Source organism: Chiroxiphia lanceolata, chromosome 3 (assembly GCF_009829145.1).
Source record: "Chiroxiphia lanceolata isolate bChiLan1 chromosome 3, bChiLan1.pri, whole genome shotgun sequence".
NCBI lineage: Eukaryota > Metazoa > Chordata > Aves > Passeriformes > Pipridae > Chiroxiphia > Chiroxiphia lanceolata.
Window position 1 is genome coordinate 49,058,318 of NC_045639.1, and position 13,751 is coordinate 49,072,068.

The 13,751-nt window shown below is 40.7% G+C and overlaps 1 protein-coding gene across 8 annotated transcripts in view; it reads right to left on the reverse strand.

The window, feature by feature from the left end:
• FBXO30 (F-box protein 30) overlaps nt 1–13,459 on the reverse strand; it is a 31,838-nt gene extending 18,379 nt beyond the window's left edge. Inside the window, exons 1-4 of one of the 8 annotated variants that reach the window (XM_032682610.1) lie at nt 13,309–13,449; nt 12,633–12,742; nt 8,682–8,786; nt 711–2,805 (exon numbers count right to left, since the gene is read on the reverse strand). In XM_032682610.1, the coding sequence (XP_032538501.1) occupies nt 711–2,789 (2,079 nt within the window). In that variant the 5' untranslated portion in view covers nt 2,790–2,805; nt 8,682–8,786; nt 12,633–12,742; nt 13,309–13,449. The other 7 variants (XM_032682609.1, XR_004356002.1, XM_032682613.1 and 4 more) reach the window with 7 other exon arrangements.
• Between the last annotated feature and the right edge of the window lie 292 nt (nt 13,460–13,751).

Genomic DNA, 13,751 nt, shown 5'->3' on the forward strand with positions numbered 1-13,751 from the left:
AGCAAAAATATACAATGCTAAAATCTGTACAGTCAGTCCCAGGCTGACTCAGATTCCAAGACAACTCTGAACTGGGAAGAAACACAGGCAGTATTTTTTGCATCTACAAAATAGATGCAATCAGAAGTTAAATAACAAAGTATTGCAACACCAGTCATTATGATTTGGTTCTGAAATTATCAACTTCTGCAATTTCAAATAAGTGCTGCAGATGCTCTTGGGGAGGATGGTGAAAACTGTACTACACAAAGGTCATCCAAAGGTTTTAAATTATTTCAGTATTTAAGGCACTCAATATCATGGCAATAGATAGGACTTCAACAGGTTAGAAAAAATAATTTCTGTAAACACTATAAAGGCAAGAAAAGTAAACTGTAGCAGCTTTCCTACTTCTGTGGAATACTGATATCAAAGAAAATCATGAAGTAATCTTTTAATATTTTAAAATATTGGAAAAAACAGAAGTTAATTTACTTACATCCAGTGGAAACTAGACAGACTACTTCAACTTCTACTTCTCCAACTGTGAAGAAGATTGAGCCAACCTGCTAGCAATTTTCACTTGTTCTAGACAACAGTCTCTTTCTTGAAGGGTTATTAGACCAAAAGCAAGTAGTATCAGAGATAATGTTAAGAGTAAAAGTAGAGACAGGACCAATTTAATACTTTCCCTTTCACCTTCAAAATAAATAAAAAAAAAAACCACTTACCTTTTCTTTTACCTGCCAAGAACTTCCATCTGGGTACCTTCTCTTCTCCCACAGCAATATCACCATTCCACGTGCTTGAAGTAAGCTTCCACACACATCTCTCATTAAACGTGACACTCTTGAAAGCTGACATAAACTAAAGCCATCTAGAAAACTAGCAATATGCTGCAGCACCTCAAAAGGTAGGCTACTCAGATGGTCATTGTGCAGTCCAATTAAGCAGCTTTTTGCTGGTTCCACTAATACTGTGGATATACAAGGCTGAACTCCAAATGACCGTAAGTGGCGGTCATGAATAATTTTTGCCCCTTGTGTTGAAGGACAAAACCTTCGTTGAGAATATGTACACCCATAATATGCCAAAGGACACCTCTGCTCCATCCAGCCGTTAAGGCCAGCATGAATGTCTCCATGCACATTCTTAAAATGCGATGAAAATTCATTCCTTCTAAACAACTGTCCACAAACGAATGTAAACATTGAACGCTGTTTTGTTTGGTATCTAGCCACATATTCCAACACCAAATCCAGTCCAAGGGTCTGGAATGGACTTGGATTTGAGAGCTGTGGGTTGGCATGATCACATGCAGAAGCTGAAGCTATTTCCCCCACCATTGTATTTGTGGCCAATATCGCAGATGGGAGAGAAAATGTTTGGGTCCCAAAGTCAACGTGAAATGCATCAACAGCACGACTTTCAGATATCCCCCTACCTCCGGGAGAGTCTCCTAGGCAAAACAACAGAGCTGCAGTGATTAGATCAATCCCCTGAAGACCCATAGGATCTTCTGTTACCTCCAAATCTGATGTATCAACAGCTTTGTCTTCTTTTGGTGTTGACCAATAGTGGTTAACAAGAAATCTGTATGATCGATGCCGCAAAAGTGAAAATGCATCTATGTTTCTCAGTCTTTCTTGCTCCACTTGTTTCTCTAATATTTCTTCTTCATTAGCATTATGGGGAAGCAGTACATGATTAATATTGCCATTAACTAAGTGATCAGCTGATATTACTTCTTCTTTAAGTTGTGCTGTTACAGGGAAGGAGCTGCAAGACTGTAACACTTCATCATCGTGAGATGCAGTACATTCACCATTTGCTACACTGGACGGTTTTGAATTAGATGCACTAAGATCTTCATTCTGGTCCAACAGCTTTGAACATTCATTTTCTACATGAAAGCCATTACACAAAAGTGGGGAGTTACTGAGGTTTAGATTTAAGTCATGATTTTGCACTACATCATAACAAATATCACTAGAACCATTTTGCTCCATTTGTGAATTTTGACTCAAGCTATCAAAGTTAATTCCCCCAACTGCTCCTACATTATCTTCATCTGGATATTCATGGTCAGACTTTTTATCCTGAATAATGCCACTAGAAGCTTGTTCTTTAATCTCAGTATCTTCTTTCCTTTCATGTGGTGAAATGCAGATGTTTGAACTTAACATATTAATGTCCCGTGTAGCAGTGTTCAGAATATCCAGAGCAGCAGCTAAACTCCTCGTTGTTTCAACAGTAGCTTGATAAAGTGCACCATAGGACTCTTCATCTACAGGCATCAAACCATTTGTATGCACTGTATCTGGGGCACTTGATTTGACAGAGGTTTGCTCTCTGGATTCTGGTATTTGTTCACCTGCTTTTGACATCATAGTTGCTACTTTAAGGGATTCTAATAACATGCGCTGGTCTTGAAGGGCTAAAGCCATATCTAGCTGCTCCACTTCATCAACATCTTTACTCAGGTTTTCATAAGATTTTCGGTCAGCGTAACTGACTGGCCATCTATTCCACTCCATGGTACAACATACCACACTTGCAGGGCAAACTTCTAGATGATCAGCAATTTTATTTCGGGCTACTATGAAGGGACATCCAAAGCCACTATTCAAACAAGGCACTCTTTCAAGTGGACATAACATGCGATGTTCCTCAGCTTTACAGGAGTGAAAAACTGCACCACAAACCAAGGGGCAGCCAATCAAATCACAGGAAATGCCCGGCTCTGGTCTGGTCATACAACGACGGCTGACACAGTTCACACAGTGTATATGTTGCTGATGTTCCTCCATGATTGGAAATCCAATTCTGAGTAAAGACAAAGGAGACAACAGCAGAGAATATTTACTCAATATTGTTAATATTTACTGACTATTATTTGCAATTTTGCATCCTTGGTCAGTAGCCATTTTAGGAAAACAAGTATGTCAGATCTTATTTCAAAGAAATGGTGCTTAAAAGTTCATCTGAAAATTAAAAATACACATTTGCATCAGAGTCCAAAACATGGTCTATACGTTTATTTACCGGCTCTACTATATGCAACTTAGGGAAAAATATTGTATAATCCTTCCCTCTGGAATAGCCCTTTTTCCCTGCCCATTGCAAATAAATTATTCAATGAAAAAAAAAGCATGATCATTGACTATATGGCCTACTACCTAAAATCATAAACCATACAACTGTACAGAGACAAGATAAAGGAAGCCAGATTCATCCTCATCTCCAGTTCTCTAAATTAAACAGAGGCAACATATTCTGCCTGGCTACCACCTAAGCTGCTGACACTCTCTTCATGCAGTTCTGTTTAACACAATCTGCAGCCTTCAGTGAGTATCTCAATTCCCTGTTGTGTCCCATTCTCCCCTTCACTCCATGCACCTGACAGACTGCAGTCCTTTACAACAGCTCTTCACTCTTTTTCTTCATCTATAGCTTATAGCTCCTCTCTTATTTTTTATAGTAGTTGTTGTACAAGGGTAGCAATTACACTACACAATTACACTGCACATTAAATAAGTCCTTTTATTTCCAGTTCAACCCACAAAATGTAAATTTTTAATGCATCCTATGGCAGTCCTGATTACAATACCAGCAGTTCAAAGTATAAGAGTATCACAACAACACTACATAAGAAGGCTAAACAACAATAAAAATGCAAATACATATACATCAATTGTGTAATCTATAATAAAACACTGACGCAAACAAAAAATTCAATTCTTTGTTGTGGCATGGAAAGAAAGGCAAAACGAAAAACGAAAGAAGGCAGAAAGGAAAGAGGGAGAAAGGAAAGAGGGAGAAAGGAAAGAGGGAGAAAGGAAAGAGGGAGAAAGGAAAGAGAAGAGTAAACTTTGCATCTTTGTACAGTACTTTGAGAAACTCTGGAACGACTCATTTGCTGGAGTGCAGGCTCACATAAGTGATCAAGCTCTCCTCTATGCTCCAACAAACTCCCTCTCAGCAGTGATACCAGTAGGGATTAAAGTTCAGAAATATCAGAGAATGACTTGTGCAGAGCAGAATCTCAAAATACTGTTTCAAAAATCCATTGCTCAGTTTCATCTCTTCCTTACGCCCCCACCCTCTAGTAATTTTATTGAGAAATAAAATGCTCAAATACTTTAAGACTGATAGAAATAGTTCCTTACTCTGCTAGCTAACAAATGCTCTCATGCATTGTCTTCAGACTGAATACTTGTATTTTAATGCATTAAGGCTTCTTACATTAAAATTACTCTAAACTGAAAAAAAAAAACTGCTTAGTATTATTCCTTCTGTTCAAACTGATGGTAAAAAGAAACAAGTGCCTTTTAGACACTCCACTTTAAATAAAGCATTTAAATAGAAATCTATGTGACACTTCACTCACTTCTATTCTTTTATAATGCTTTGAAATTCATGCCAACTTTAAGTAGCAATCAGTCCTCACCCCCCATCCGTCGTAATTTGGATGACTTAAATATTTTAGCCACCCACTCTCCTGAACACTTCTAACAAAGAAGCATATGTGCTACACTTAGCAGGCAAAACACAACTGAATTTCCCCCACCATACCTTAGCATTTATATACTGAGTAACAAGTGAGTTTCAAATAAATTGTCAAGTGCATCAGTCACTGGATTCAGTGACTGACTGACTTGCTAAACATTTTCGCAAACCTTTCTGGCACACAACCTGCTTTCAACGTGCAAATTAAGTCAGCATCTACTACAAAAAGCTGAAACACGTTTAATAAAGAATGAAAAAGAGAAAATTATTTAACTTCTCTGAAGATATTTTTAGTTCTTCAGCAAAGCCCTCTCTAAATTAATTCTTGCCAAATACAGCAGCCTATTGCTAGACTAAAGAAAATCTCAGAACTTTGCATCAGTATTGAAACCACGCTGTAGCCTTCTTCAAGTCAACAGGTGAGCAGAGATCAAAAGGAAGCTCTAAGGTTATGCGTGTATTTTAAAGTGCATAAGACAAAATGAAAACAGCATTGAAAAAGACAATTGCTAGTTTATAATGCAGGAGCCCCTAGAGACCCCAGCCCTTGTTTCATGTATCTAAAGAGTCTTGCTCCCTTAAAGCAACAGCCTGGTAGTAGTAAAGCTTAATTTAATCAATTAGCCACAATTATGATTTAAAATAAAAACTTAGAAAATATATATTGCTTACATACTTTGCAAAAAGCTCTGCACCCTGCTCACTTTAAGCTGGCCAGAAGTGAGCCACTTGCAGAGGAGTGGGCAGGTGTGTTAGGTAGCACACACACTGCTGCTAAGCCAGCACTATTCTACTGCTTCTAGGCCAAAGGTGGCCCACGTGCAGCAGCTCAGAACCCAGTCAAACTGAGCTCCTATTTGCCTGCACCATTTCTGTAGACGTACCCTAAATTAGTCAACCACCATTAAATACTATCTTTAAATAGCCTATGTGAGCTTACACAGAACATTCTATTAAGACAGTAAAACATCCTCCTCCCCAGCACACTATCTTGGTTTTTTACAAGTCAGATTGTAAAACCCCAGTTGCAGGATGATACTGGCTTTTCTCAGGCTCCTGGACTCCTTCACACAAAAGCTAATATTCATCAAAACTTAATGATTTCATACAAGCAAATGACAAGTGAAGTGTGCAAAAAGGAAACAAAATCTGGTGAAACACATGATGTATCAGTAACAGAGGGGATATGAAAGCCAAAGCAGACACTAAAATATCAAGTCTTATCAATAGGTAGATGCTAACTTGTTCTATAACAGATGCTTCAGGTTATTTTTATAAAGAGGCGGTTACAGACACAAATCAATTAAGTAGCTGAAGCGACCCATTCCCTCAGTTTCCATAAATAAGAATTTTACTGGTCACTAGGAAGTTTTATGTTAGTTGCCATTTATCTTAAAATTCAAATCCTTTGGCTCCTTATCTAAATACATAATTTAGAATGTCTTCAGACATCAGCAGACCATCAGCAGAACATTCACTAAAATTCTGTGTTCTGCTTATGAGCGTTAACTCACAGCACCTGGTGTAGAACTTCAGTTTAGTCAGAATGTCACTTTTTACTTACAGGTTACTACACAGTCTCTTTAAATATATTACATGTTCTTTTATGCATTGGGCTTCACACTCAACAGCTGTTTTGAGCAGTTATGAGTTCCTGGACTGCTTAAACTAGTTAAGGCTTCTGATATAATTCAATTATCAAATTGCAAATTAAGTCCAAAGGCAAAAAAACCAAACAACCCTATCAAACTGGTGAAGTAAATGGATAAGACCTCAAGAATTAGCACATTCATTAATCAGCAAATGGCCATGACTCACTATTTTGTAAGCTAACTTTGTGAACCACAGAACTTAGCACCTCTTTGATTCATAGATTAAGAGCATCCACATATGAATAATTTTCCTTTAAATAACCATAACCAATATATCATTAGTACTACACTGAGAACAAGAACCACCCTCTTCCCAAATACTGCCTTGTAAAGGAAAAAACTGTTGGGTAAAGGGGAGATAAAGAAAATTCTTGCTGGAGGTAACAAAGTCCTTTCATTTTCTCTAATACAGCAAACTGAAAGGGCTAACAAAGAATGTCATTGCTGACCTAAAGAAAAATATATGTCATTAAAACATGTACCAATAGTATTTACAGTGTTTATATCCCACTGTGTTCCTTGTCACAATATGGTGAGAAGACAGTGTCAGATCAATGACTACAGCAAGGAGGAACAGCTGTCCTTTTCTAATAGTGTAGTGTCAGCAACTAACTTCAGTTCAGTGTGCTTAAGTACACACACTTGACTGTTACTAGCAGAGAAACCTAAAAATACATCCCGTTCCAGTGAGGTGACCACTGCTGTCAGAATTTGTGCAATCACTTGATGTTATTGTACATACTATACAGTCAGCTGACCAAATCAGCCGGAACATGCTTTGAAAATCTGTCATAATTAAAAGGATTAAAATTCCAGCTGCTACTGCCACATGATTTTTCAGTTGCTGTTATAACACAAACATTAGAATAGCATAATAAAAGTTTCAGACACTACACAGTGCTTCCTTCAGCTGCAAGAGCTCTCACTTTCTTCTACACTACAAGAGCTGTACTTAGCATTATCAAACCCAAAGGCTGCTTGCTTACTCTCCCCTACGTGAATTCTTTGGTGCCAATAAGGCAGGAAATCACACAACCATTACTGCTATTGGAACCCTCCATTACTCAGCCACCTTTTATTCACCAACCTATAAAGCTCAGCTACCTTTGAGACTCTTCTATCAAATTCAAGTAAATAGGCGAACAGGTTCTTAAATTACTGGTTCAAGGAAGTAGAAGCATAGAGACACACAAGCTGTACTACAAGTTTAAACGCCCAGAAGCATCCAAATCCACCCACAAGCAAATATATGCAAACCATGCTAAAAAGTTCCCTTTTCTTCTGGACACTGTAGAAGAGACTGTCGTACTTCTGAATCTTCTATCTTTTACCCAGGTTTCTCTCAGGAACTTCTCTTTCAGATGCCCAACTTTGACCTTACGAGATACTAATTGCCGCTCCCACCCCGGAGTTCATCAAGACAACTCTGATTTCTGTTACAAGTAGGGAGATCAGGGAAGTTAAAACTATATTCAAAACAGTTGGACAGATAAGTGTTCACTAGATTCTCATACATAAAATCATCCACAACAAAGAGGAGAGCATCTTCCCTGGTTGGTAGTGACTGCATATATTGAACATATTAGAATGAGTCTACATTACCTTTTTTGTTAAACACTGAAAACATGAGAAGAAGTTCCAATTACTAAAGCCCAAAATACTATATAAATAAGATGCTACTTGGACCATTATTATTTAGTCTACACTCTAATTTATTACACAAAAGAGGCAGAAAAAGTTCATGCTCAAAACATGGCTTCTTATTGCAAGGGAAAAAATTCAGGGGGACACGTACTTCTGGAAAGATTCAAGTTTTATCAGTTTTATTGACGGAATATATACTAACTGCTTTTTTAAGCATAAATTAAAGTTACCTATCCCCCTCACAAACAAACCAGACCAAAACAAAAAGAAACCTCTAATTACAGCAAAAATAGTAACCATTAGAATTATAGGGAAGTTCAACCTTTTTTATATCAATCTTATAAAGAAGAGCTTCTCTATGTCTGTCTATTTCTGCCCCAAATATCCTAGTCTAGGAACAAAAATCTATTTTGCATTCTTTGAGTAGCACTTTAGGAGTTCCTTTCTTCCTAATGGCAAACCATCTTCCTACCATTCATAGATTTCGATTTCAGTGAGGTTATTTCCTCCAAAATCATTGCAGAAAAAAAAAAAAAGGTAGAATTGAAGGGGAAAATGACCCAAAGCAAAACACTGATTTGACTGAAGTGGACCCTCCACAGATGCCCTATGTGTCTGGCTTTGTTCCATTTAAGAATAGAAGCTCTGATGAAATGACAGAACACTCTCTTCTATCCCTGTTAAACTCAGTGAGTGTTAAAAATCAAAACCAAAACTACTAGGCTTTTCCTCAGAGTACTTTTGTGACAGATCTGCCATGCATTCTTGCTTCCTTGACACATTCCCCAGAGAGGAAATCCCAAGGCTTCAATGTGCCTTTGGCCACACACTGACACAGGACAACTGCATGAGGAACAGCTATGCTTGCTGCATGGCTCAGGCACAGAAGCACTCTACCTGTTGAGATGGTGATAGGGCAGAATCAGCCAGAGAACCAGAAGATTTCATGTGTAAAGCACTTCTGATCTTGAGCACAGTGTGACTCCTCAGTTGCTGCAGACTCTGAAAGAAATGAGATCAGAGGTAAGATTTCATTTCAGGTGTAGAAATTGCTTTCCATATGTACAATCCCCTGGAAAGGTCATGTGCTTACACTACCTGGAGCTACAAATGCTGAAATTTTTTGCAGCCTTTATAGAAATATAAACAAGTTTTTAACAGACTTCCCAGGGGCAACCTCAGTTCTGTCATTTTAGCTTACTGATAGCTGTTAGTCACCTTGTTACATTTAAGGCTATAAGAAATTATTAAAAGTTATTATTCTGACCTACCACACTTAATTCATTGCTCTTACCACTTCAGGAAAAAAAACCAAACTCGAATGAAAGATTACAACAGCTGGAGAACTAAAATAAATAAATAAATTTAAAGTTTGATTCTTTTACAAACTGCATTTTAGTCTAGGTATAATTCATCCATCTTCAGTCTTCACACGAGAACTTATTAAGCAGTTGCTTACTATTAAAAAGCTTTTTACTGTAATAAGCTGCTTCTTCCTTGTGTTCATACCCAAGGATTATCACTAAAACTTAACAGAGATGGAACTGAGGTGATATGCCCAAAGGAACAACGATATTCTTATCCCCCAATTTCAACTCACAAATCCTTCAGGAAAACAGGAAAGAAAATAAGCCATTTCTCAGAAATCAGAAACAGAACTACTGTAAAAAATAATGTGTTCTGTTTTGCAGGAGGTAGTTTTAACCACCCAAAACAAAAAATAAATTCTTCTTATGTAATATTTTAATTCATACATGCTGCCAAAGAATTCCTGACCTCTGCATATTTACAGAAATTGGGCCAAGAATGTCATTAATACACTGTTTCAGGTCTTTCTACACAAGTTTAACTGGTTCCCATAGCAAAATAAGAAAAGAACTTTAAAGTAAATGGACCATGAATGCAACTTCTCTCAAACATATCAGACTGAAATGCAGATGTCATGTATTCTGTACATATAAAGTTATTTTTTCTATTAAAAATACATCCTTGTTAGTAGACAATGGCCTGACCAATATACAGCAAAATAGACAGTACACAAAACAATTTAACAGACATCCATACACACATACCTCATCAGATTACACTAAAGTAGAAATGAGGGAGTTTGTCACAAAATATTTTGAAAAACTCAAAGTAGAAGAAGATTATGAGAACAAGAGAGACTGTTTTAACAACTTTAACCTATTCTATTTTCGGGTATTTCACTTTCTTATCAAATGAAAGACATTTTTTTGCAGCAACTGTTAGGCTTTTCCCCCTTCCGAGCTACTTGGTTTTAAACACAAGAGAAACAGTAAAAAAAATAGATAGTTTAAAAAAAACCCCACTACTGTCTAAACAAAACCTCACGTATCTCAAATAGTTGATGACAGAAAGCTGGGAATATATTTCATAATGAGCATGTTATACCAGCTCTTTCAATATGTTTCTAACATAAATGAAGAACTGGAAAACACAAACATCTTCACTACAAGTGTATGCAGGGTTTTAGGACGTACAGTGAGTCATCAATTTATCTCTAATATAATTTAGACTGCATTTTCCAAATGCCAACAAGCTTGATGCTATTTCTTTTTCCCCAAAGACTCCAGCTGAACGTTCCTATCCAAACACATTCCTTATCTGATGACAATAGTGACTCAGCCAAAACAAGGTTTTGTAAAAGCATTACAGCTATGTCAGTAAAGCACACTCTATAAAGATCCTATTTGTAATGAATCTATCACTTCAACAAATTTCTCTGTCAAATAAGACTTTTGGAAAACTGCAATTTCTACTAGAGATGCTTCTAAACTGACAAATAAAAGCCTGAACTTCAACAAACAAAACACCACCCACCTTCCAGCATCTCCATAACCAAGTCTGAACCAGGTATCACAATCGTCCTGAACCACTACCTGAAGTTTTGTATGAAGAGCTGTAACTACACCACTTAAAACTTTACCACACCATGCCTCTCGTTCTCATGACTTAAGTTTAAACCTGTCATGCTTTCATCATGATTTCACATTAAGAGCTTAGACCAACACTGGGCATTTGGTAAGAAACAGCACAATCTACTCAATTAGATGTTCTGCTGACTGTAAGGGTTTGCAGGGTACTGTAGCTTCAAGTAGCATTAAGAGATTACAACAAAATTACAAGACATCAAGTGTCACCTCAGAAACTATGAAAACCAGTAGTCTGCAAAGTACATCAGAATCTAGAACTCCCCTGCCATTTTAACTCCCTTGGCCTGTTTCAGAGCAGTTTATATTACAAGATTTTTCAGCCTTTTTCCTTCATTCAGTATTGAAACTAGATACTGCTCAGACAGGACAGTTTACACACATTTCTCTGTGACCTTCAATAATTTGAGGTCTTCTACTTCTTTATTTGAGGTCTGTTCAGGAATACTTAGCACCCCTTATACAATCTAACCATCTCACCAACAGATACATTATCTTTATTCTTATTATGCAGATAAGGAAACTGAAGGGAAATTGCCACCAGCATAATGATGACAAATGATTCTCTGCTCCCATCTCTGTACCACTGGATCTCATTGCTAGGGGCAAAGAGCCTTTGACTCAGTTGAGACAGAGCTCACCAAAGAAACAGATCTATTGATGTGAGGGAATTTTTGCTATTTTAGTTCAATTGGACTGAATACAAAGCATAGGTTTTTTACAGACCTGAAATCTACAGCAGCTAAAGGAACTCAATTGAAGACTAAGAGCCATATGCTTTCTTCTTCAGAAAGTTGTAGACTACAAGACACTCTCTTCAGGACCTAAAAACCTGGCTGTCCAAAAACATGCAGAACTCTTGTCCAGAAAGCTTCCAACCAGATATTCCTTGTTAAACTCAGCACTTATTTTGCCCATTAGACTTCTAACATCAAAGTAAAAGGCAAGGGAAATATAATCCAAATTTAAGAAGCTAATTGAATAAATGCAGAATTTAGTGCAAAAGAGTAAAACCACTGCTTTTGCACAACTTTTGCCCATTCTGCTGGGATTCTCCTGTTCTCTTACACCTTCTAAGTTTGGAAGAAAACGAGGCAAGAGACCCAACAAAAAGTCTCAGTTTGCAATACAACCCCCATTCACCCTTTTAATCTACTTCTTCTCTGGATGAAATTTGACTGCTATGCAGAAATTACGCACAGATATTTACATGCATACAGAGTCGGAAACAGAGTAAAGTTACCAGCGTATTTTTCAGTCTTCCAGTACTCAACTTGCTTACCAAGTAAAGTTCTTCTAATAATATGTTTTGGACTTCTGGGAGAGGGGTGCAGAGGGGAAGATCATAAATAAGCATAACTAACATTCTCATCAAAAGAGATGCATGAACCTTAACCATCCAAATCACAGCACAAGTTAAGGTGTATGACATCAACATGCAGCAGAAGGCAGCAGCTGACCAGGGAAAGGACTTAACCATCAAGTACTACACACCAATTCTGCAGAAAGCAGAGGAAGGTATCTTGCCTTAAGTACTAGCGCAAGCAAGGTGATGCTGTTACTACACGAGCACAGGCCTGCGTTTGGACTAGTATGCTAACACACACTTATTTTGGCATATTAACAACATGGGAAACAAGGATTATGTAAAGCTCCTCAGCCAAATCCGAGTAGAGCTTTATAGAACAAAAGAAAGCCGTCTCTCCAGCCCACGGGTTGTTTCCCTTAAGAATTCTGAAGACCTGCTGCAAACAACAGCGGCGCTAGAACTTTTGGAAGTGAGGCCACACAACTGTTCCAACACGCGAGCCGTTCAACAAGCTGCTGTCATCTCCCTGTGTGCTTCTGATTGCCGATCCGTGGGGTTACGGGAGTGCAACCACGTAACGCTCTTTACCTTCATAAAGGAGGGAAACAAAGGTTCCACTGCACGTCAACAACAGCCGTAAAAAAAAAAGGAATTTGGAGAAGAGTCAAAACACCACCTCCTGCATGGTCTGAGCACACCTACTCGAAATAACACGAACAAGGGGCATTAGAGAAGATTTTCAGGAATACCTCTAGATCATCTGCTCTCTTCCCCTCTCCTTCCACGCAGAAAGGAGGCTCTCCGACTGCGGTCTCCACAGCACCAGGCAGCCCCCGGCCCTATCCCCCTCCCCACGTGCTATCGCGACACCCCGACAGCGCTGGCAGCACTGGGGTCACAGCAAGCAGCAGCAGCAGCGTTCGGTTCGACGCCACCGCCCGTGAGCCCGGAGCGGGGCCGGCGAAGGGGCGGGGCGGCCGCGGCCACCCTACATGGTCCGGCCCAGCCCGGCCGGCACAGCCCCGGCGCTCCGGCCCGCGGGGATCGGGGGGCGGAGGGGACCCGGCGGAGCCGCACACCGAGCCACCCGCGGCCCGCCCCGGCCGGAGCTGTCAGCGGCGGCGAGCAGCCGCCCCGGGCGCTCGAGCCCCCGCCGGGCCGCCATTTGTTTACGGCCCGGCTGCCGGGCAGCGGGGCGCGGCCCCGGGGGGGCGCAGGCCCCGGCTCGCCCCGCCGGACAGCAGCAGCAGCAGCGGCGGCTCACCCGTCCCCGTCGCTCGGCAGGCTGGCAAGAGGGCGCGGGAGCCTGCGCCGCACCTCGCCCTTTTCCCCTGCGGGGCTCTGGCCGCCGCCGCCGCGCTCTGTTCCCGTCGCTCCGCCTCTGCCGGCCCGGCTCGCTCTGCCCGCACCGCCGCGGGGCTCCCGGCGCGGCCCCGCTCCGGCCGCGCCCCCGCCGGCCGCGCGCGCGCGCGGCACAGCCAAGGCCAGCGGGTGCGCGGGGCGGGGCGGGGCCGGCGGGGGCGGGGCCGGGATGGGACTGGGCCGGAGTGCCCGGATGGTGCGTGTGGCCTCCGTGGCCTCTGCGCGTGCGCGATGGTGGCGGCGGCCGCCGGGCTGTGGGGGTGTGTGGGCTTCGAGGGGGAGCGGTGGCCTTGGGGCTCCCTGGCGTGCCCTACCCTTCCGGTCCGGGAGCCAGCGTGCCCTGGC